The following is a 24,243-nucleotide window of genomic DNA, read 5'->3' as shown; positions in this document are numbered from 1 at the left end:
TAGTAACTTGTTCCAAAGCAAAACATTTAAAAATATATGTTTTCATTTTACTAGCATTGTGCCAAGATGCCATACAAGTACTGGACTGATTTCTATTCAGTTTATATTCTTCAGGAACTAGACACACAACCACTCAAATATATTTTTAATAGTGAAAGGAGTACTACTGAGTTTAGTACTCAGTAGTTACATATAGACACAAGACAAAAATCATCATATATTTATGGAGGAAAGTTAAGAACACAGTATTAAGAAACATTTATCTCATCCACAATATTCCCATGCCAGGGACATTAAAATACAAATGCATCTATTAATTTGATGCCATGTGTCTTTGTGGAGTTTTCAGCTAACAGAAAAGTTGTTTCAGAATTAAAGCTTATAATGATGCAAGAAGTTTGCAGTGCATGTTCAACTAAATGCTATAGGTTATGCACTTCTAAGTAGCATAAAAAAGCTCTGAGAAGTGAAACTGGGCAAATACTCAGTTTTATAGTAAAAAAAAAACCCAGATCAATTTCCTTCTGAAGTTGATGCAAAGCACTAATCAAGACAAGTTACTTCATAAAAATGCTCAGGAGAAGGAATATGCACCAAGGTGTACCTTTTTTTAAAGGTTCTTGACATTACTGTTACAAATTTTCCCCTTACTCAATGCTTCTACTTATTTCTCACATCTTTTTCACTTTTATATCTTCACCAATGTAATTTAACAAGTTTCACTTTTTACTACTTCATCTCATTTGTTCTATATTATGTCCCATGAGAATGACATAGAAGGCAACTGTTCACAAAATTCATTCAAGGAGAGCAAATATGAAGGAAATTTTTACAGCTTGAAATAGATTTACTCTACATATGCCAAATTTGAAGAGAAGTTACGGTTTAACAAACTGAAATCCAGGGTAACGAAGTGCAGTTCTCATAGGAGTCTTTAACAAGTTAATCAGTAGGCTGTATCCTTCAGCAAGAAAACAAAGTCCTCTATATTCAACTAAGAGGAATGCAACTGATGTTTCATTTTTTAAGCAACTAAACATCAGAACACTTGCCCTCATAAATGACAATTAGTCGATTTTGTCCTTCCAGGTTCAAAGCTGCACTAGGCAATGTTTCTGAAGTTTAACACACTTTAGCCACAAAGTAGTATATTCATTGCTTAAATAATGCTGTGAGCCTAAGAATTAAGATTCTTTCATTTTCTCTTGAGAAGAGGGTGGAAAAGACTAGTTCAAGTAACTTGCCTATTTACATTGTATATTTGATAACACTTTGTATCAAACCAAAATTTGATGTGGTTTGAATCTGATGAGCTGATATGATGACCACCACCAGTGTTTCACAAGTATTTGTTACCCGAGCACAACTACTGCAGCTATTGAGTTTATTTTTATTTCTATACTAAACAACTACATGTTGAGATATCAAAAGGGCTAAGGGAACATAAAGTAGTATCAGAAAGCTTGAGTTACCCCAGGTAGACTGTTGCTATTCAGAGGCCATCAACACAATACTGCTGCCTTCAATACCTGAAGGGAACACAAAGATTCTCCTCAGAGGTCCATGCTGATAGGACGAAAGGCAAGAGACTCAAGATGCAGTAAGGGAAATTCCAATTAGATACTGGGTAAGAAGTCGCACAATGAGGGTAATCAAACATTGTAACAAGTTACCCAAAGAGACCAGAGCGTTTATACTTGAGAAATATTCAAGGCTCAGCTGCACAAATAGTCCTGCAATGGGTTGGACCAAATGATTTCTTCCAACTCAAAATTACTTTGATTCTGAAACATTTGCTCGATGTCTGTTTCATTGATCAGCTGATGGAGAAAGGCAGGAGAGGATGCAGTCCCTGATTTAATCTGAAGTAGCATGCAAGGTCTTATTAAAAAAAACTTACTGCTGAAGTGGCTAATGGGAACAATAGCATACTAAAATTCAGTATGTCTGTTAGAGCAACAAGAACCAATAATTCCATTGCAGCTGTGCTCAGCTTCAAAAGAGGATAGAAAAATAAAAAGTGAGGATGATAAGGAGATGCAAAGTTGGTAGTTAGAAGGATCAGATCCTTACAGGTAGCATACAAAGTAAAGACACCATATAGACATACCAGGTAGTAAGAAACACTTGAAAGAGCAAAAGAAAACTGGCAGAAGTAAGAGAGTCTTCTGGAAGCAAGAAGGCAGCCTTCACAAAGTTGATATGATACCCAAATGAATGCTGCGATGTAGGATTGGCAGAAGTAAGAGAGTCTTCTGGAAGCAAGAAGGCAGCCTTCACAAAGTTGATATGATACCCAAATGAATGCTGTGATGTAGGATTGTTAATCTGTCAAAATAAGACAAAACAAAGGTGGTGGCACACACACAGACACCCCCACCCCTTCCTGCAATTTACAGGAGGAGTAATAAAAATTAAAATTTCCCCCTTCTTGGACAAGAATGCATAGGAACAAGAGAAGATCAATGTACAGAAGGATCTGGAACTCGAAAATACCCACTGAGCAGTGATTTTTTTTCAACTGATCTGTTTTGCCTTCTAATCCTTGCAGAAAACTGAAGCCTTGGTCTTGGGGCTCCCAGGGTCTATCTCAAATTGGAAGAAGCTGAAGAATTTACAGAACAGAGGAGAGTAGGATAAGGACCAAGGTACTGAAACATGCTTTGATACGGCTGAAATATCAAACACATTAACAATGACAAGAAACTACATACTTGAAGCAAAATTTAATGTACACTATTTTGGTACCAAAGTGCAGAAGAGTGGCAACCGTAACTCAACTTCAGGAAAGATCTCAACAATGAATCTGTAAGCCTTATGTCTATCAAGCAAGTTAAGGGAAAAGGGTAGCACTCAATGAGTTAAATGAGGAAGAATCAAAGCAACTTCTCAGATGGAAGTCCTGACTCAGACCTAATAGAATTCTCTCAAGGAAGCGGCAAGCACAGACACAGGAGTCACGTAGCTGATGCAGTTGGTGTGAATACCCAGAAATCTTGCAGCAAAAAAATAATAAAAGCTTTCAAGGAAGTCAACTGGTCACATGTGAGATAAAAGGTCCTTTCACAGACAGTAACTGGGAAAGAGATAGTAAGCACAAGGTAGGAAGAACAGTCGGTTCTTAGGCAGTGGAGAACGCTGACCAGTGTAGTTTTGTAGACATGTATGCTCTTTATTATATCCATTCATAACTGACCTGAAAGTTAGCTCGTAAAATTAAGCTGGTCATCATCACTACAACTGCAAACATTTGCAGAAGGATTTTACAGGACTGAGTGACTAGACAAGGAATTTGCAGATTAATCTCAGTAGAGATAGGCGATACCTCTGTGAAAACAATTACATGAACTGACAAGCTCTGAGCTCATTACTAATGAAACAGTAAGATATAGGATAACTGTAGATAGTGTCATGATCTGGAGAAAACGAACACAAAATAGTATACCACTGTAAAAGTCTATAGTGCATTCACACCTTGACTCCTCTGTGAGGTTTTCCACTGTCTCTCACTCCCTCTTGCTCCACTTCAACTTGGGGAGGAAGTAAAACTCTGGAAAACTGTCCTCTTCTAGTTCTATTTGTTATTAGGGATGCATTGCTGCTAAGCAGACTGTGAGAATTACAGCTCGAAACAGTATAAATTGTAAATTCTTGCATACAGCACATATACACATATAGACAGTCAATGGTACAATATGTGGGGGACCACACAAAGTAGAAGATGCCAAGCCTAATGCAAATTCATTCATACCTTATCCCAGACATGGTCCCTGATTCACCTATTCCCTGAACTATGCACATTCCAGTGATCATACTAATGGTTAAGCAGCCATAGACTATCACGTCCACCAATTCAGCTTATGCCCTGTCCTAATTTTACTTAGCAGCACAGATTCCAGCCCTATACATCAAACCTGTTTTTAATACTCTAAAACGCCGAGATAACTGCTTTTGCCTATACTGCTCCGTTACGTTCAGAGCAGAAGTCACCCCTGAGCTCAGCCATGCTCCCTGCCTTCCCAACCTGGAGATAAAGAAACACATTTTAGTCCCAGCACTAGGGTGTGTGCTGCTCCCTAAGAGATAATCAATCCCCAGCAATGTCCTGCTTACCTCCCCCTCACTTTCATCTTTCTAACAGGTGCAGTCTTTGTTACGCATGGAGGTCAGCAATTCTCTCTCAGTTTAGCTGCCAGCCTCTTCTAACATAACCCAGAAGAAACTTGCACTGACTCCAGTAGGAAAGTGGCATGAACTCTCATGTCAAAATACTGGGTTCGAAAGAACTTTAACAAGCACAACTACCCTTGTGGGGTCAGGATGTTAAACTCTCCACTGCCCACTACTACACAACAGCACAGCTCTTGATCATCTTTCTAAACTGCCAGGAGTTGTCAAACCTTGGCTTACCTGAATGAAAGTAGCACCCTCTACTGCTGCCTTCAGGTCTGTACAGACGCTAATGAGAGCCAACTGCTGCTCCACACTCAAAGATCCTTTCAGGAATCCTGACTCTTCCAGGTCTTTCATTTGTTTGCTGGCAAAAACAAACACACATTTAAGTACTTGATCATTGTTAAACCACCGTTAATTTTTTAAAAAGCTTCTTAAAAAATCAGTAATACTATACTATTTGACACTGCATATATTTAATCTCAAAAATATAAATGTTAATTTCAGTCATTTTTCTTTGCTCTGTTCAAGCACAGGCAGCTCTAAGATCTACTCCTAGACCATGCCTGTCACCACCTCAAACTTGTTTTCACTGGTGAAAGATCAGCAAGAATTTTTCTACTCATATTTAATGCCAAGAGAGGTCCCTTTAATATACCTCATCTAGTTTTACAAACAGGTTTCTTTCATTATGAAGCCTTGCTGCAGGAACACTGTCTGACTGTACAGAAAGAAATACATTCCATACATCCAAAAGTCCTTCCTAAGAAATCCATACCACTATATGGGTATTGACTACAGAGCAAGTGTCAAAAATTTCAGGTAGTTACTAAATAGAGTGGCCAAAGCTCGAAACGAATGTTCAAGTACACACCATTGCTGGGGTGGACATGCCACCTTCTCAAAGTCTCTACAGTTTGAAATCCTCCAACGTCCAGAGCAAGCAAGCTATTTTCAAAACTGTTAAAAGTCACCTAGAGGAGTAATTTCCATAGAAACTGAAGTGGGATTAAACTGTTAGATCACAATCAACCTAAAACTATTCAATGTAGCCATTATCATAGTTAATTCTGTCAGTTACCTCAAGCCAGAATTCCTCTGAGCCTTTGGTTATTATTCAGCAAAAATTGTTCATCCTGAAGAGAGGAGGAGGAAATTGAGCTAATGATTAACAGCAGGAGAAAAATTAAATAATCCTTTCTTCTCCCTAACAACCTAGTTCTGAAGTGTTGGCTATTTCTGGATGCCTTTTTATGTGATAAATAAATTGAACCTGCCACAATTGGCAGGTGGCCAAGCTGTAGGAAACGGAGAAGCTGTACAGTCTGGAAACTGTATTTTGTACCACAGAAATCACTGAATACAAAAACAGCCTGTGAACCATCATATATACGTTTCTTAAGTGACTGTGGCACACACAAGAGTCTTCATTAGGGGCTTTACAGAACAATATGTGTGATTTATAGAGGCCCAGATGATCTCCATTACCAGCCACATCCACCCAGGCCCCTCCACGTACCCAGGCAGTAACACTGGATCAATTTTTGTACCTAGGAGGCTGGAACCCATGTTTGTCACCATCTACAGCAGCCAGACACCTTCCTTAGTCCTTCTGAAGCAGGACAGGCAGCCAGCCAGAGGGTCAGGATAATGTCAGTCCCAGGGTCAGGATAACATCAGCCCCATACCGCTTCTCCAGTCAAACTCCAACACTTACAGCCTGGGGCAGCATTTCCTCACCCCTTGTCAATGACAGGGCTGCAGCCACCAGCAATCCTGAACACACCAGGCAGGGAGCAACTGGAGCCCAGTTCTCAGTCCCTTTATGAAATTGTATGAGTTTTCATCTATATTTATCAATTCCTGAGGTGAGCAGCTGCAGAGATGACGCCTTCAACCCCGGAGCGGGGGGAAGCTCAGCGTTCAGGAGCCTCAATTCAAAGCGGCGAGAGCCACCGAGGGAGCCTCAAGGACTCCCCAGGCCTTGCCCAGGAGCCGGCAGCTCCGCAGAGGCGAGCGGGGACTCGCAGGGGGCGGTGCCAGGAGGGACGGCACCTGCCATGAGCGGGTAAAAACCCGCCCCAGGGAGCGAAGGAACAGGGCGAGTCACGGCAGTCAGGGCGTGGAGGGGCCACGGCACTTTGCGCGGGCAGGCGGGCGCTCCCAAGGTGACCAGGGCCCGGTCCGGGAGGTACCGGCGGTGGCAGCGTCGGCACCAGACAGAGCCGATGAGAGGGGAGGCTGCAGCGCAGAGCTCGGGGTGTAGAGAGTGCCTGCACTGGTCTGGTGAGGGGAGGGTGCACAATGGGCAGGGCTGCACTCGGTGCTCCCTGGTGGAGGTCCTCCTGCAGCAGGGGCTGAGCTGCGGGACGCTGTCAATAGGCTGAAAGGTGTCAGGGAAGCTGAGAGGAAGCAGCACTGCTTGCTCCAGGCCCAAACTGTGCAGGGGCCACAAGCGGCCATTGTAGCTCATGGAGGAAAGAAGGGCATTAACCCGGGAAGCTGGGAAGTAGTAACAGGAAAAAAAAAAAAAAAAGGAGGAAGAGGATAATTAAAAGCAAGGGGCTTTGCAGTTCTGCAGGGGGCTAAGGAGGAAACACACACCTCACCATACGAACAGCCAGCTCATGCACCAGTAAAGAGGATCACTAGTGGTGCCACCAGTAAAAAGCAGCCATAGTAGTCGTAGTAGACATAGTAGTAGGGGACTCTACTTTAAAAGGCACAGAGGCACCTGTTGGCCTGACCCAGTCTCAAGGGAGGTGTGTTGCCTAACAGGAGCTTGGATCAGGGATGTTGCTGAGAGGCTGCGTGGCTTAGTAAGTCCCACTGACTATTACCCACTTCTATTGATCCATGTGGGTGCTAGCGATACAGATAACAGTAGCTCAGAGAACATTAAGGACTACAGAGCCCTGGGAGAGATGATTAGGGGCTCTGGAGCTCAGACAATCTTTTCATCAATTCTCCAGGATAAAGGGGAGTACCTTAAAAAGCCTAGACAGATTTGGCAAGTTAATAAATGGTTATAACAGTGGTGCTGCCATCATGGGTTTGGGTATTTAGAACATGGGACTCTATTTGGGAGGCCAGGTTTACTGGAGACTGGTGGAGGTGGAGGAGCTGTTTTGGTAGGAGGCTTGCCAGACTGGTCAAGAAGGCTTTAAACTAGATGTGTTGGGGGAGGGGGACATCATTCCAGTCAGTTGCCAGCACCTATAATAAATGCTTGGAGTGATGCAGAGCTATTTCAGCTGCTCCAGCCAATGAGTCAGCTTCACCTGGAGCTCAGCTCAGATGCCTCTATACAAATGCCCATAGTATGGGGAATAAACGAGGAATTAGAGATGTGTGCATGTCTACAGGGATATGATATAATTGGTATCACAGAAATATGGTGGGATGGCTCCTGTGACTGAAGTGTTGGAACGGAAGGTTTCCTCTTTAGGAAAGACAAGCCTGGCAGATGGGGAGGGGGACTTGCTATTTGTCAGTAACAGGCTGGAGAGTATGGAACTCTGGGGACCGGTGATCAGTTAACAGAGAATTTGTGGGTCAGGGTCAAAGGGAGAACAGCAATGGGGGACATTATTGTGGGGATCTGTTACAGACTGCCTGATCAAGAGGACTATATGGATGAAGCGCTCGATAGATAGGAGCAGCCTCATTCTTGCAGGCCTTGTCCTCATGGGGGACTTCAACCACCCTGATATCTATTGGAGGGATGGTACAGCCTGGGACAAGCAATCCAGGAGGTTCCTCAATTGTGTGGAAGACAACTTGCTCTTGCAAATAATAGAGGAGCCAACAAGGAGAGGTACCATGCTTGACCTCGTGCTCACCAACAGGGAGGGTCTGGTTGGAAATGTGATACTCCAGGGCAGCCTCAGCTGTAGTGATCATGAGATGGTCGAGTTCAGGACCTCCTCAGGACAGTGAGAAGAGTGTGCAGCAAGCTCACTGCCCTGGACTTCAAGAGAGCAGACTCTGGCCTCTTCAGGAACCTGCTTAGGAAGGTTCCATGGGATATAGCCCTAGAGGGCAGGGGGGGCCAAGACTGTTGGTTGATATTCAAGAATCACCTGCTGCAAGCTCAGGAGTGTTGCATCCCAACTAGAAGGAAGTGTAGCAGGAGGACCAGGAGACCTCCTTGGATGGATAAGGAGCTGCTGAGGAAACTCGGAGGGAAAAAAAGAGGCTTATAAAAGGTGGAAGCAAGGACAAGGACAGGCGGCCTGGGAAGGATACAATGATGTTGTCCAGGAAGCCAGAGACCAGTTAAGAAAGCTAAGACCCAGTTACAATTAAATTTGGCAAGGGATGTGAAAGAACAGGAAGGGATTCTACGGGTATGTAGCAAATAAAAGACAGACTGGGGACAACATGGGCCCCTTCCGGAAGCTATCAGGAGAACTAGCTACATGGGATTTGGAGAAGGCTGAGGTTTTTAATGACTTCTGTGCTTCAGTCTTCACTGGCAAAGGCTCTGACCGCACCACCCAAGTCTTGGAAGGCAGAGGCAGGGACTGTGAGAATGAAGACCTTAGGCCCACTGTAGGAGAGGATCTGGTTAAAGACCATCTTAAGAACCTGAATGTGCACAAGTCCATGGGACCTGATGAAATCCATCTGCGGGTCCTGAAGGAGCTGGCAAATGAAGTTGCTAAGCCATTGTCTGTCATATTTGAAAAATCATGGCAGTCAGTTGAAGTTCCTGATGACTGGAAATAGGGAGATATAACCCCTATTTTCAAGAAGGGAAAATGGATGACCCAGGGTACTACGGACCAGTCAGTCTCACCTCTGTGACTTGCAAAATCTTGGAGCAAATTCTCCTGGAAGGCATGCTAAGGCACATGAAAAAGAACAAGTTGCTTGGTGACAGGCAGCATGGCTTCACTAAGGGGAAATCCTGCCTGACCCATTTGCTGGCCTTCTGTGGAACTGATGGACAGGGGTAGAGCAGTTGATGTCATCTACCTGGACTTGTGCAAAGTGTTCAACACTGTCCCACACGATATCCTTGTCTCTAAATTGGAGAGACATCAATTTGATAGATGGACCAGTCAGTGGATAAAGAACTGGCTGGATGGCAGCTCAGTGTCCAGCTGGAGACCAGTAATGAGTGGTGTCCCTTAAGGGATCAGTGTTGGACCGGTCTTGTTGAACATCTTTGTTACTGACATGGACAGTGGGATTGAGTGCGCCCTCAGCAAGTCTGCTGATGACACCAAGCTGTGTGGTTCAGTTGACACGCTGGAGGAAAAGAATACGATCCAGAGGGACCTTGACACGCTTGTGAGGTGGGCTGATGCCAGCCTCATGAAGTTTAAGCAAGCCAAGTGCAGCAAGGTTCTGCACCTGTGCTGGGGCAATCCCAGACACAGATACAGGTTGCACACAGAAGAGATTCAGAGCAGTCCTGTGGAGAAGGACTTGGGGGTGTTGGTCGATGAGAAAATGAACATGAGCCGGCTTCAGTGTGCACTCGCAGCCCAGAAAGCTAACTATATCCTGGGCTGCATCAGATGGAGTGTGACCAGCAGGTTGAAAGAGGCGACCCTGCCCCTCTACTCTACTCTCATAAGACCTCACTTGGAGTATTGTGTACAGTTCTGCTGTCCTCAGCGTAAGAAGGACATGGAACTGTTGGAACAAGTCCAGAAGGGGGCCATGATAGGCTGAGAAAGTTGGGGCTGTTCAGCCTGGAGAAGAGAAGGCTGTGTGGAGACCTCACAGCAGCCTTCCAGTATCTGAAGTGGGCCTATAGGGATTCTGGGGAGGGACTCTTCATTAGGAACTGTAGTGGTAGGACAAGGGGTAATGGGCTAAAACTTAAACAGGGGAAGTTTAGATTGGATATAAGGAAGAAGTTCTTTACTGTGAGGGTGGTGAGGCACTGGATTGGGTTGCTCAAGGAAGTTGTGAATGCTCCATCCCTGGCAGTGTTCAAACCCAAGCTGGACAGAGCCTTGGGTGACATAGTTTAGTGGGAGATGTCCCTGCCCATGCCAGGGGGGTTGGAAGTCGATGATCTTAAGATCATTTCCAACCCTAACTATTCTATGATTCTAAGATTCTGTATTATTCAAGCAGCTTTTTAAATTAAAAGGGAGAAGAATGTAGATCACACTGCCTCATTTTCTAGCAACTCCTGCTGAGCAAAGCGTGAGAACGCACTCAAACTTTGTCAAACCATCCTTTTATTTAGAGCTTTTCCTTGTCAACAAGTATTGAGTCCGCAGATCAAATAAAAATATTACGCTTCCTCCTCTAGAATTCCTTAAACAAAACAAGTGGGCTTCATCGTGCATACTCCGTCAAGAGACACATCTGAGACAATCATCTTCAGCTCTCTTAGAGAAGGGAGAACTAAGTGTTTCAGGTGTGTCTGTCTGACAATTTTTAGGCATCCAAGTATGCAATAACATTTTATAATGGCAGTAAATGAGACACTGAGATCACAGTAATCTAAGCCAAATATGAAAATTTACAGGAATTTATTTAAAACCAATCCAATTCCTAATTAACTATATAGAAGCTAAGTCACACCTCAGCATCAGATCTTCAGCTTGAACTGGCTTACCAAATCTACCATTAACTTCCAAAGAATGAGAATTTTACTTCAGCATACATGTAGTTGTGTTCCTGCCCAAATTCAGCATATTCTTGCTCATAAGTTGTATATTCCTTTAAAAAATAAAAAAAATTCAAGTTTGAAGAGACCACAATAGAACTACTTCTTTCTTTGAAAAAGAGGGTGAAAATGTTCCTCTGTAATACTACATTTGTCTCATCCTCCCTGGTCCTCTGAAATTTCAGCCTGTGATTGCTAATGGAAGGATTCAAAAATGCGAGAGACATAGACCAAGAAATTTAGCTTTTATTTTTCTTCCACAAGCTCTTACAGAAGTTTGCAGCACCCATCTCTTGTTTCATGCCTTTCCTCCTCTGCCAATGATGATAATTCTGTCACTTGTGCTTCTCTGTCATTAGCAATTACACACTACACTGAGTACTAAGAACGCCATTTCTTAACCTGCAAAACCACTGGACTGATTTTTTCCCCTCCCAAACAAAATTCTTCACATCAGCCATTTATTTAATTCAGTATGTTTATTTAAAGCATGGAATAAGGAATACATGCATTACTTCAATTTTGGCCTTCCCTCCCAGGGAATTTTCTCCTTTGTCTCCCTTTGCCAATATATTTACTGACATTTTAGTTGCTTTAGTCAACAAATGAATTTTAAGTCTTCCAAATGCTAAGCCCTCTTTATATTCCCTTTATATTGCTCACAAAAGTGTGGCAAAGGAAGTCCCCTGATATTTATCATACATTTAGGCACTAGCCAGGCCTGCTGGTATATACAGCAGTGCACCACTGACATCTGCTGGGTGACTTTTCATTCAAGGCAGCCTGGATTTCAGGGTGATCATCCCCGAGGATGACCACAGACAGAGGTCATTGCAGCCATGGGCACAGCACACACCACAGGACTTTGCTCTGCAGTTATATCATGTGCACAGCTTGAAGAGTTTGACTCAGTACTTGTGAGGTCTTTGGAGAATTTCCATAAGAAAATACTACTTCCTTTTAGAGCCCACACTTGGTCTACCTGCAGTTTTACTGTTGTACCTGGCTGCCTATGTCAACATTACTCTGGGAACTGAGCCAATATTTGCTTCAAGATAAGGCACCCAACCTCTAGTAACACCCCTGATCACATAAACTGCCTAGAATGCTCCTGATTACTACTCCTACCCTAAGTGTCTTTACAGAAGGACCTTGCAAGTGATGCTAACACTTAAGCCATCTTGTTCATACCCCACTGCCTCACATTTATCCATTGTTACTACTGGGCAGTTACAGTATTCAGCACACACTGTTGCAACAAGCAAATACCTGCAAGATTAAAGACCACTTAATCATAAACATACTATCAAAACTAGTAAGGCGAAGGGGGGGAAGGGGTAAGGAAAGACAACACCAACCACCACTACCCAAAGACTAGCACCATTAACTAGTCATGGCACTACCATCTAGTGCTGTCTGATGAGAGGGTAGTTGGCACGGGAAAAAAAACAAAGCAAAACGACCAAACAGAACATCACTGGTCCCATCTATCTAGCATGAGACACAATAGATCAAGTGGCCAACTGAGAGCCCCTAACACTGGGACAAGCTCACTGTCCACACATGAAATGGCCAAATAGTAAGCCGCTAATACCGAGTTGCAGTTAGCTGCCTGAAAGCCATTATCAGCCACTTTCCCTCTTCCTGCCTCCCCCAGACTAAAGGTAAGCACAAAACAGACCACCAGGGAAGAGTTATTACATGTTATGTCTTCATAAGACTGCAGTACAAGTTGGACCACAAAAGTATGTATGTTTCTATCCAGACAAGAGAGATCCAAAGCTGTCGAATACTTCATCCATAGGTTTGGCAGTATATTAAAGACGGATGGTACACATCTGCCTTTGACACAGTTTTGAAGAGGCACAAAGCAAAGGACTACAGTGTAAGAGCATGGTGGTGCACAAAAGCAAATCAAAATTCTGGTATCTCCTGAAGTTATCATACAAACTGCTTTCCAGCCATGGCACTCTCAGGGTGTTAATTTTGCTTGTTTAAGTTTAGCTTCAAGATGGAAATTTTCACCAAACCCAAAGTAGGCCTACCGAAAACAGAGACCCACCATTCACATCTTTGCTTCTAACCATGCCAACCCAGCCTGAAACTTGGGTCTCCCAGAGTCACAGATACACTGGCTGAAAGGGGCCCTGGAAAGTCTCAAGTCCAACTTCTTATACCTGCAGACATACTGCTAACACCACATTCAGTTAGCCTTGGTTTTGCGTAGCCAAGCCTTGAAAGCCTTCACGGATGGACATTTATACAGCTTTTTGGACAATCTGTTACTTCTGTATACCAGGCAAATGTCAACAACATAGCTGTTCTCAAAACACAGCCTCTGCAATTACAAAGATCAGTCATATCTAAATCATATATCCTAGCTGCCCAGGGGACTGGCCCCCATAGAGGAATAAGGTGAAAAGACAACACTTCCCTTTGGAGGTGTTTTCAACTACAGAATGGCCAGGCAGAACCTTTTGAGAGACAGAATATATCCCCTTCCAAAGCTTATCAATACATTCTCTAGTTAATTCTGCAAATGAATCAATTTCACCTAGCTAGTCACACTTTTCAAGGGGAAGAGTGGGGAAGGAGAGCAAAGAAAAACTGAAAAGGCAGAATCAAGCCCATGATTTAGCACAAGCCTGATGCATCAGTGTCAGGCACTCAATACCAAAACACACTTTTAAAAGAATCATATAGTTAGAAGTTTTCCCCTCAAATGAGATATATAAAACTATCAAGGAAGACTTCAGTTAAGCTTCATTTTGCCCTTGATATGAGTATAGTATTGATACAATACAGAACAGAGACTGGAAGAGAAAGCCAGCTTGGGAAAGTATCTAGCCACATAGCCATGGAACATTCCACATGAAAAGGCGGCAAAGCCTGCATCACTGCACTCCTCATGCTACAAAACCAATCCAGTAAACTGTTCCCCTTTTCATACACACAAGGCATAAGAGGGCACCAGACTGCAAGAAGTAATATACATTCTAACATCTTTTCTGGAGACTAGTCTCCTCCTGAAAACAGAAAGACAATGAACTTGTGTTACAGGGGAAAGTCATTCAAAAGTCTGGCTATAAAGAGAGTCAGGGTTTATTTCCTTGGCCTTGTGACCTGCCATATATCAGGCACTCTGTTACAAGTTCCAGATCCCCATTTACAACAGTACAGAATTCTTAAAGTACTTCACGTGGCCAGGGGTAGGACAGGGGAATGCACTTCTTCCAGCTCCCACATCTTGTTCAGTTTTCATAGCAACTGTGCTTCTGCAACACGGAAAAGTTGACATTGCTTAGTGCGATACTGCACTATCTATCAAGTTCAATATTATTTATGGCTAAATTAATTATCAATGAAGAGAGGAAGTACGACATTTTGATCTCAAGACTGCTTGGCTCCAGGTGTTTAAAGGTCCAACATCTTTGAACCATGCAGAGGACCAGTTTATAGTCAGATAAAGCTGACAAACAAGTAATTCTCACTGAACAGCCTCACTTTTACTTTAGATTCAGTACCATGCACCAAGATCTGCTATGTTGTTTTTTAATAAAATCATCTATAGCTTTATGCATATAATTGTTTGTGATTTTAGATATTAAAATCAGTCACTTGCTCCTGTATCCTGGAAGAGATAAAGTTTTGTATCTAAGTAAATACCATATATAACCAATATCTACTAGAACAAAAATCACAGAATACATGTGCAAATATCCAAGTTTTAGTGTCCTCTTCAACCAAACTTTCCCCCCTTGCAAGTTTTTCGTTATGTGTGCAAAAACTGTTCTATATAAAACATGAACCAGTTACATAGGGGGAGATATACAGCATTTCCACTGGAATTTATGAATCTTTATCAGCAGCATAATTATGTTTACAACAGTAGCACACTAACTATTTGAAAAAAGTTTACATATTACAAGAATCGCAAAAGTTTTCTTGGGGGCATGCACTAAAGTTTTTCTACATCCTTTTAGAATTATTTTCAGGAATAGGGTATTACTTGCTTTTCTAATTCTCGTTATTTCAAAGTTTAGCAATCTTCCACTCAAACCAGAATCACACTGACTCAAAAGACAGCATACTGGACACGAGTTACGTTTTCCAAGGCAGGTTACTACAGCACGTATTCAGTAGGTCAACTGTAGCATAAAGCTGTTCATAAGTGCTTCTTCGGAACATAAGGTTGTTCCATTAGAGCAGACACTGGTTAATAATGCCACTGGTACACCCAGTTCAGTCCAACGTGCGGCTGTTTCATGTGTCAGGGCACTGACTGGCATGTGTCTGTCAACAGGTAGACAGGTGGTAAATCCATCACACCATGTTAGGCCTTAGTAAACACACTCTCCCTTTCTTTCTGTATCTGGTTTACCGATACTGTGGATGCCCAATATATATTTCCTCTTGTTCCAGTAGATCCAAATCCCATGCTTTAATCTCAAGTATTTTTACCCATGACAAGCGTTTTGAATAAATTTACAGATATATTTCAGATTTTCCATACAGATACATGGAGGCTCTCCTGATGACTGCAGGTCCATCCCAGCCTCACTCAAGTCCTCTTCCAGGGCTACATACCACTGGCTACCTATCTACTGTTCTGAGAGAGTTGAACTCTTTAGGTTAATGAATCCTGAGGAGTTCTGAATTTATATAAAGGGCAATGAGTTACAAGTCAATGTGATAAAAGTTAATGACATAGAATATTTAATACATAAGTACCATTTCTGTCAAAGAAGTATCACCTCCTTTTAGAGGGGAATGTTGTTTACTAGTCAAATCTCACTTTTGTTTCATAAAGGGAAGATACAAATAGTCATCTCCACACTTCAGTTTCTTCTTAATATGTAGAGGATCTCCATACACTGAAAGTTCATGGACTGCAGTCTGGGGTGGTACAAATACTTTTCAATACAAAACCAAAAAACCAAAATAACCCACAAAAACCCTAAGCCTAAAAGCCTTCCTTAACGTACTAGCTATTTGAAGGGAAAAAAGAAAGCAAATCCCAGCAAGTCCACAAAAGCAGCCACCAGCTGGCTTTGTCAGACTACTCCAAAGGCATTCCCCTGCCACTCTCTCCTGCAAGCCCTCATAACCTACTCAAGCTCCAGCTTTTACACAAGTATCATATTAGTAACTCAAAGGGATTTACTGCAGGTTGTGTGCAATGAAATCAGTGCAAAGAAGTTCAAATTTGACTGTATTTTGATAGATACAATGATTAAAACACTGGCTGACAAAACTGCATAGTATTTGCGTCACAAAACCTACATTATCCAGAACTAGGCTTTTAAACTAGTATGGTATCACAGCCAAGATACACAAGCTAATCGTAAGTTAAGAATAAGTAAAAGGCAAAACTTGCCTTGAACTCCTATAGGATAGCAAATGCAGGCATGGGCCAGTACAGACACACTCAAATAGCACTCTTCCCTCTTACACACAACACTTTATGCTTCACTTTTCCAAACTGAAACACTTGGAAGGCTGAAGTCCTAATTTTCCTATTAAAGAACAAAATGGAAGTGAGTGCTGTCTTTAGTAATGTAGACTGCAGAACTGCCCCCTCCACAGTGATCCAGAACCTCATCCTCACTGCCACTATTACAGTAAATCTGAAAAAAAACAAAAGTGTCTGTCATCTAGGTGAGTAACAGAAATTGTTGGTTTGACTAACACCTACTTAGAAAGAGAGGTGTGGGGGAAATAGATGATTTTAAAAATGGTCTCATGGGCATAAACCAGCTCTATTTTCAGGACCATCCTCAAGAAGGTGAACAGGACCAATGAGACGCTGTCCCTTCTAGCATAAGGAGTATGGGCCAAACAAAGCAGTCGAGGAGACAGGCTCAAAACAAAAGCAAATAGCTCTTCACCCAGTAAACAGTAAACCTGCAGAACACAAAGTCCTTTGGCATGGAGGATGCAAAAGGATTCACACAGGTTCAAGGGAAGGTTAAGAGAAATTCTTGGAAGAAATTTAGAGTTACTGAATACATAAACAACTTCAAGGCACTGAAGGTTGGGAAACAGGAGCAAGACTTGAACTTGTAGCTCTGTCATGCAACAAAAACTTGTGACTTTAGCTACAGTGCCTCAGGCAACAGAGAAAAGGGCTGGAGAACTGTTGATCTGAACCAATGTGACTATTCTCATGTTGTCACCCTCAGATTTGTTCCTTCTAAAGAAGACTCCCAGCCTTTCCTATAACTGATCACCTTTAGCAACTTGTTCTTCTAGGACCCAAAAAATACTAGTTAAGAACTAAAAAAATTCTAGTTATAGAATACCCATAACTGTAGCAGGGCTTCTCAATAATCCACAGTAACCTACGTGCACTTTGAAGGAGTCCTTGCTGTCTTTCCACGTACAAACTTTTCTGTTCATGTATTTTAAGCTTAGCCTATAGATTAACTAATCATGGTAAATATTGTTTCAAGAATTTGGATTTAAACTTAAAACTCCTATATCATTAAGAATTAAAGTGCTCTTCAGAACTGTCATTGAGAGATACGGGAATACAGTTCTGATCTTAACAGGACCTGTATTTCAAAGTTAAAGCCTTCTTCAAAGATTACAATCTCTGCTCCCTTAAATACTAAGAGATGACTGTTTATCCATAATCACAGAAATCCCCCAGTTTCATTACAATCCCAGTCATTTCAAGCCAGGTGACCTACCGAATATTTTCCAGCGCGCTTGTTAGCTGCTGTTGTGCAACATCATAAAGTTTCACCTTGAAGCCTCCAGCAGCAAACACCATGGCCCAGCTGCGACCGATGAGTCCACTGAAAAGACAATAAATATCAGCCAATTAATAAAGAAGCATTTATTTTGAGGAATGAGGTCTTACAAACGTTGCAAAGAGTACAGAGCTTGGACTCTTCAATAACCGATTAAAAGAGTGGTTACATGCTGATAAGAAACAACTAACAGAAATATCCTTTGCTAGCTGTGTAGCAGCTTCTCTGAGAGCCAGGAGAAAGATAATGGGGAAAAAAAAATCCAAATAAAATAGAAAAAGGACAGCAGAATTCAAATAGTAGGAACTACTACTTTGGGACACTGGACTCGAGTATCAATACTTTTGGCAGCTACAAACTTAACTTGGAATTAGTGCATAAAATTACACTAAAAAAGATTTTTTAAAAAACCCAAAACTAATTTGTTCAGTTCATAGTCTGAAGACAGACAGCAGCCTAGTGGTCCAAGAGTTCAGGTTTCTGCTTCAGAGCTGATCAGAAAAAACTGAGACCCAGCTACTGAAGTTGTGGGTGCTCAGCAATTCAGGAAGCATGCGAATTATCATAAGCATGTGAAAAATGGAGGGAAGAAAAAAGGCAAACAACCAAACATGGGTTTGATACTACTTTTCCACCTACCCTCCTGTAGCACTACATTTATTTTTAGATGAAGCACTCTTATCATGCTGGAAACACACAGGAACAACCTGCTTACGTCCCCACACCTTTTGACGAAGTCCCATTACTGAGAAACACAGAGAAGAAATTTGAAGGGACTGACAATTTTATCATGTCTCTCAAAGCAATGCAGGTTTTAACTTAGGATTTATAGCAGGTGCAGTCTTTTCAAACTGATGCACAGTGTCGTAAGCTTAAATAACCTGAGATTAAAAAAAAAATAAATAATTCCCTAACAGAGACAAAAGCAGAACTCCATACCAACAGTGGGGGTTTAATAATTACATGCATTTCCTGTCATTTCCAAAATAATTGTATTTGCAGTATTAAACTTAAGCAATCTCTGGCAACTGGAAAATGCAATGCCACTAGGGCATTGATAAAGGATTAAAAGGGGAGCAAAAGTCAGAGATAAAGCAGTAGGGCAGATGACAGAAGAAGGAAGAGAAAACAGGAACATATTCAGCCTTTGGTTTACATATTAAAAAAAAGAAAGAACAAACCAGGAAGTTTTAGGAAACAGCAGGAATCAGTGGAAATAACTGGGACAAAAAAAAAAAAAAAGGAACTTTGCATTTAGTTTTGAGCGGGCAGTAAGTTCTCACTTGATACTTCTCATTTAAAAGAAAAAACACAATCTCACTTTACTAAGCCCACACCTCAGCAGTTCTCAGGCAAGCTACTAACAAACATGCTTATGAAAAAGGTAAAGTATTGTCAAGGTTTGTGAGCTACTGTAGCCTCCTAGCTAACAAGTATTTCTCAAATAAAAGTACTTGGATCACTTAAACCTTAACAAGCATATCTGAGCTACCACTGTCTTTATAAATTAGCACAATCTCTCAAATTGCACTTTTAAATTAAGTTTCCTTAAATTGATAAGGTTTGATTAAAAATATTTCTAAAATTCTATTTATTTTTTTAATTTAATAATATTTCTGTTGAGCTACAGAGTAAGTCAATGATACATATCAGGCCTGCACTGTTACTCCAGTGTACAGCAACACTACGACCTGGTATTAGTATATCTGACTCCAAGACAGTGCTTTTTGACACTTTAAACACTGTAATTTTGGGTCCTGTGATGAAGTACTAACAATCAGATCTGGTCACACAACTTTTGCAGGTGCTACCAGAAAGAGTTGCTCTGCCTTCAGTGTGATTGTGCCACAGCAGGCACAGCAAGTGAGAGCCAAGCCCTCTCGACCCTTCGCACACCGACTGCGCTCCCCGGCTCCACCGTCACATGAGGGCACCAAGACACGTGTCCTGAGACCTCAACTGGTCTTGCTAATAAACGGAGAGCATGCTTCTAGCATCAAGTTACAGTGGTGTGTTGAGGGACTGTTACTGTCTGGCCCATGTTTTCTCTCCCACCAGATTACTGATCAAATAAAGAACTTCGGGTTTAGCTCAAGAAGACAAAACAATGCATTCCTACACAAGTCAGAAACACTGCTGTCAATAAAGTATAGTGCAGGAGTGACCAAGAGAAGCTCAGGAGTTTTGACATAGTTGACAAACAGGATCTTAAAGCTATTATTGGATTTCTGCACTCCCCTTGCACTTACACACACAAAACACTGCAATGAAAAAAGGCAGCAGTTTTTAATTGGCACAAAGCTGTCAGAGACTGAAGTAAAGACACCCTTGGGTGCATTCCTCCCATGGTTTCCGAACGCCAGCAGGAACCCGCACCTGGCCCGCCCTCCTCGCACTGCTCCCCCGCACCAGCGCTGCACACGCCGGACCCCACCGACTGCCCCGAGTTAGCACCTCGCCACCACAGCCGACGCCTGCAGCGGCCGCGGCAGCGCCCTACTTGCCACGCTGAGGCGGCGAGCCCACCCCAGGCAGGCCGGACTTCGCCTGGACGGCGCCCCAGCTCCTTCGCACGTCCCCGGGCATTCGTTCGCAGATCCCCCAGGGGCCAAGCCGAGCTGGCTGCTCCTCCCCTGGGGACTGCACCTACCCGTGGAAGGGGAGAGGAAAGGAGGGGCTTTACCTGCCGATGATCGCAACTTGTCCGGGCTCCATGCCTGCGGGTCCGGGAGGTGCACGGCCGACACAGCACCACAGGAACTAGCGCTGCCTCACTGCGCGCGCGCCAGCCCCCACACACGGCTCCCGCCATGTCATAGCTGCCCCCATTGGCTCCTGCTACGAGTGTTCCGATTGGCTGCGCGCCGCGCCCCTCAGCGGCCGCTCCTCAAGCCGCCCGGTGGCCTTCCCTTCCCTTCCCTGACGGGGAAAGAGTCCGCCCCGGTCGGGCCCCGCCCGGTACGCACCGGCGGCTCCACGCGGGTCGAGCTCCGTGCAGTTCGTACCCTCAGCAGGCTAGGCTTCTCTTCCTCACTGCTCCAACGCAGCACTTCTCACAGCTCGACGTGCCGGGAGCGCTGCTGTCGTTCCGTGTAAGGATGGGCCCTGCATGCTCACCTTCCAAGAGTTAGCAGGCGAAGGTGCTCACCTGCAAGACGAGCTGCCGAGGGCAGCTGCGCAGGGACACAGGGCTGCCTGTTACACCCGCTCTGGAGTGGGACAGGCCAAGTTTGGGTAAAGGCCAAGGGTTTACGTGCCGCTAAAATGGATAGACCCCTATCGCCACATAATCAAAGGTGTTCCACTATCCCAATGAAACTGAAACACCTGGGAAAACTTGGGCCTTGGAATTCAGTCACCTTTGGAGATGCAAACACTCTGTCACACTTCGGCCAGAGACAGCACTAGAATACATCAAACGCTACTGCTCTCTGGTTTTTGATACATGAATTCCACATAAAGTTTCCAACACAGAATTCAAATTTCAAACTAATTCCACTTTTCACATTACGCAAAGCTATCTTATCCTTAAAAATACCTTCGTCTTGAATTCTGAATTTTTTTTTTTTTGCCGTTTTGTTTTTTTGTACAAACACTCCCTAAAATTAGGCAAAAGTGTGACATTACAATGACAATATAATTCTTTCAGCTGCTGTACATCTACTGTTCCTGCTGGCATGCTGTGTTACTCTTTCTAATTTTGTGTGGCTCCTACTCATCTGCATATTGCTCTGTAATCGCGCTGGATATTCCTGAAAAGAGACAAAACTTATTATTTTAAATGCTTACTTGTTATCAAAAATTGTATTACTGTGCGTTTACTACAGCTGAGAAATACATGGCAAGATTTCTTGTGGTTTTGGCTTTCTGAAAATAATTAAGTTGAAAATTAACACATTTGTTCCCAGAATAAATGTTTCATGGTTACTGATGAAATTTGGTAAACCTTCACTTGTCTATCACCTCTCCTAGTTTTCAAGAAAACCATATAATAAAAGACCTAGCTAGTAACTTTATACATCCATCCTCCTCGCTAGCACTTTGCTAATTTTGACAGAGATGTCAAAAAATCTAAATTCCTAAAGACTCAATGGACAGCACATGGAAAACCAAACTAGTATCTCTGTGACTTCCCAACCTTATCACCACCCATGTAACTTGAGATCTGCCAGTAACTAGGAAATGTAGGCAGAGCAAAGTGAATGTAACTGGGCCGCAGGACAATTTAAGGAACTGGGACAAGAGTGTCATACCAGTACTGCTGCTTCCCTAGGCTAGTGCAGAAAGGGTTGTTTCAGGATTTTATCAACTTGGAATTTTGTTCCTTTGAACACTAATTCAAAATGGCGTAACTTGGCACATGTTACAAACACAAAGAGCTTTGTTTAGCCAAAGCGTAACTGAAGCAATCAATGGATCCTTACTTCGTGTACTCAAACTTTTACTTTAAAAAAAGTTCCTAGAACATAAAACTAAAGTCTCCTAGGCTTGGAAACATGGTTTTCAGAACAAGTTCACCACTACTCCCATTTGGAAGTACATTTGGAAGTCAGTTATTTTAATAGTCTTTGATCTCCCTAGATGTGTACTCATACCTCAAGTAATAGACTATTAGAGACAAAAGCTGTTAACAGATAGGCAATCAGAATCAGCAGAATTAAAAGCTCAGTTAAACTGTTCAGGAGGTGTCACTACAGGGCTTTGACATCTAATCACAGTTGTGATAATAGCAATTACAAGGGCCTTTAAGTCCTGTTGGTGAACAATACAAGAGGTCTGCAGCAATGAAATCTGAACTATATTATCACCCATATATTAGTGACAAAGCACATAGTTACTTCATTAGGTAATGACAGCAGCCATATTCCCCATTGTGATGAGTGGACACACTGATGAGTCCAAACTGAAGAGATCAGAAGTTTGCAAGAAGAAAGTAAAATATAAAGAATTAAATTCTCATAAAAACTTAAGGGAAGAAAATATATATATATATTAAAAAAAAAAAAAAAGCAAAGTTTCATTATTGTGTAACAGCGTAAGAGTTGTTAGGCCCAGTACTTGCAGCTTCTATGAATAAGGTAGAATGACTCTCCTCCCTCTTCCACAACTCTCACGGGAAGGCCACAAGGCACCCCAAGTTCAGAAACATCAACAACCTATAACCAACCAAATGGTGAAAGGTCCTGGACTCCATTAGAGAATGAGAGGTAGGGCTTGTACTGGCAGCAAGAGATGCCCTAGCGGAACAAATATGCACTCACCAGCATATATATTCTTTCTTCTAAGTCCAACAGCAGACTGTTGTAGGAGCAGACTGTTGAGAGCTGCAAAGTTGGTTCCTCCATGTTTTTAGTGTCTTTCTATTGAGCATGCTCCTCCACTACCCCACGTGAGGAGCTGAAATCTTCTACTGACTGGGGAGAGGAGGTGGGCTTACTGCAGGGGAGGAGCAGGATAGTATATAAGAGTCATGTAATAAACAGAGGGAAATGGCTAGTATTAATTGTGAGCCACAGGGAGGTGGAATATGAAGGAGACATGAATTCCCCCTTGCAGAAAATAAAGGTATTGCATGCTTCTAAAAACCAGTGTCTCCTAGCCTGAGCTTTTGACATGGGAAGAAAACAGAGGCATAGTTCACACTTGTTAAGCATTACACTGGTTTAATACATTACTTGCTCACTAGAGCAACCAGAAAGTACATTTCTTTTGTAATGGACTATGGTACATTGCTACTATGATCCTAATGGTTCAGAAAGCATAATGCTTTAAAATGATAGCTTTAATAACTTTGTTACTATTCTGTAGAGTTCTATCTAATGGTTTGCATACTGTAATTATAACTAGTGATATTAAAATTATGCCATAATTAAGACTATAATTTTAATTACTGCTAGTAATTCATGCAGTTTATTTAGGTAGTCTTTCACTACTGCAAATGGTCTGATGCAGATGCTACCAATATTGCTAAAATGCTGATTCTTAAAGAGGCTATCTGCAGAAATCAGAAAGTAAACAGTAGTAAAATGGATATTACGAAATCATGATTCAGCAAAGCTAGATGAAGTTATATCCTTTAATAGTAAAAATACCTGTTAACAAGATAATTTTGCTTTTGCAAATGTCTTCTAAACCCAAAATACAACATAAACATTATTCATATGTATTATTCATCATGAGGTTCTTCCATTAATTTTGTTTTCAAATTGTACATAAATTATTTACCTGCTTTACTGAATACAGACTATAGATCAAAATGATGTTTAGAGAACTATACTATTTTCTGCCTTTAGCACTGTTCTGAAGTAGTTTTTTAAAAACTTCCAATATAATTCTATAGTTTGCCTAATTAATTCATCATTAAAAACCTAACCCTGAAAACATTCTGAAACTTGTACTTAAAATTTCATCAAGAGTAGCTCTAGAAACTTTCTTTTCTAACTTGAACTCTTTTAATGTAATTTATATGTTTAGGCACACCAACTCAAAGATCACAAATATAAAACCAATTTTTAAATCTCCCAAAAGAGACAAAAGGTTTCTTTAAATTAGAAAACATTATTAATTTGGACAACTTTATGTTAAAAAAGTGCTAAGAGGTGTGTTTTTAAAAGCACATAAATAACAAGCTAATATATAAATATCGTAATACCCATGCTGTTCATACACTTGGTAACA

General features: G+C 42.0%; 1 protein-coding gene across 5 annotated transcripts in view; it reads right to left on the bottom strand.

Annotated features, from left to right (window-relative positions):
* Nucleotides 1-23,040, bottom strand: part of CRYL1 (crystallin lambda 1) — a 68,971-nt gene extending 45,931 nt beyond the window's left edge. For 2 of the 5 annotated variants that reach the window (XM_061457693.1, XM_061457697.1), the window contains exons 1-3: nt 18,205-18,318; nt 17,503-17,610; nt 4,411-4,537 (exon numbers count right to left, since the gene is read on the bottom strand). In XM_061457693.1, the coding sequence (XP_061313677.1) occupies nt 4,411-4,537; nt 17,503-17,610; nt 18,205-18,308 (339 nt within the window). In that variant the 5' untranslated portion in view covers nt 18,309-18,318. Of the gene's footprint in view, nt 1-4,410; nt 4,538-17,502; nt 17,611-18,204; nt 18,319-20,248; nt 20,411-21,254; nt 21,318-22,826 lie in introns of those variants that run through there. The other 3 variants (XM_061457695.1, XM_061457696.1, XM_061457694.1) reach the window with 3 other exon arrangements.
* Nucleotides 23,041-24,243: the final 1,203 nt, after the last annotated feature.

Source organism: Pezoporus flaviventris, unplaced genomic scaffold (genome assembly GCF_033815535.1).
Source record: "Pezoporus flaviventris isolate CSIRO_AGI_PZ_B2104156 unplaced genomic scaffold, CSIRO_AGI_Pfla_v1 ptg000025l, whole genome shotgun sequence".
Lineage (NCBI taxonomy): Eukaryota > Metazoa > Chordata > Aves > Psittaciformes > Psittacidae > Pezoporus > Pezoporus flaviventris.
The sequence above is the reverse complement of the archived record's forward strand: the minus strand, read 5'-3'. Positions and strand labels throughout refer to the sequence as shown.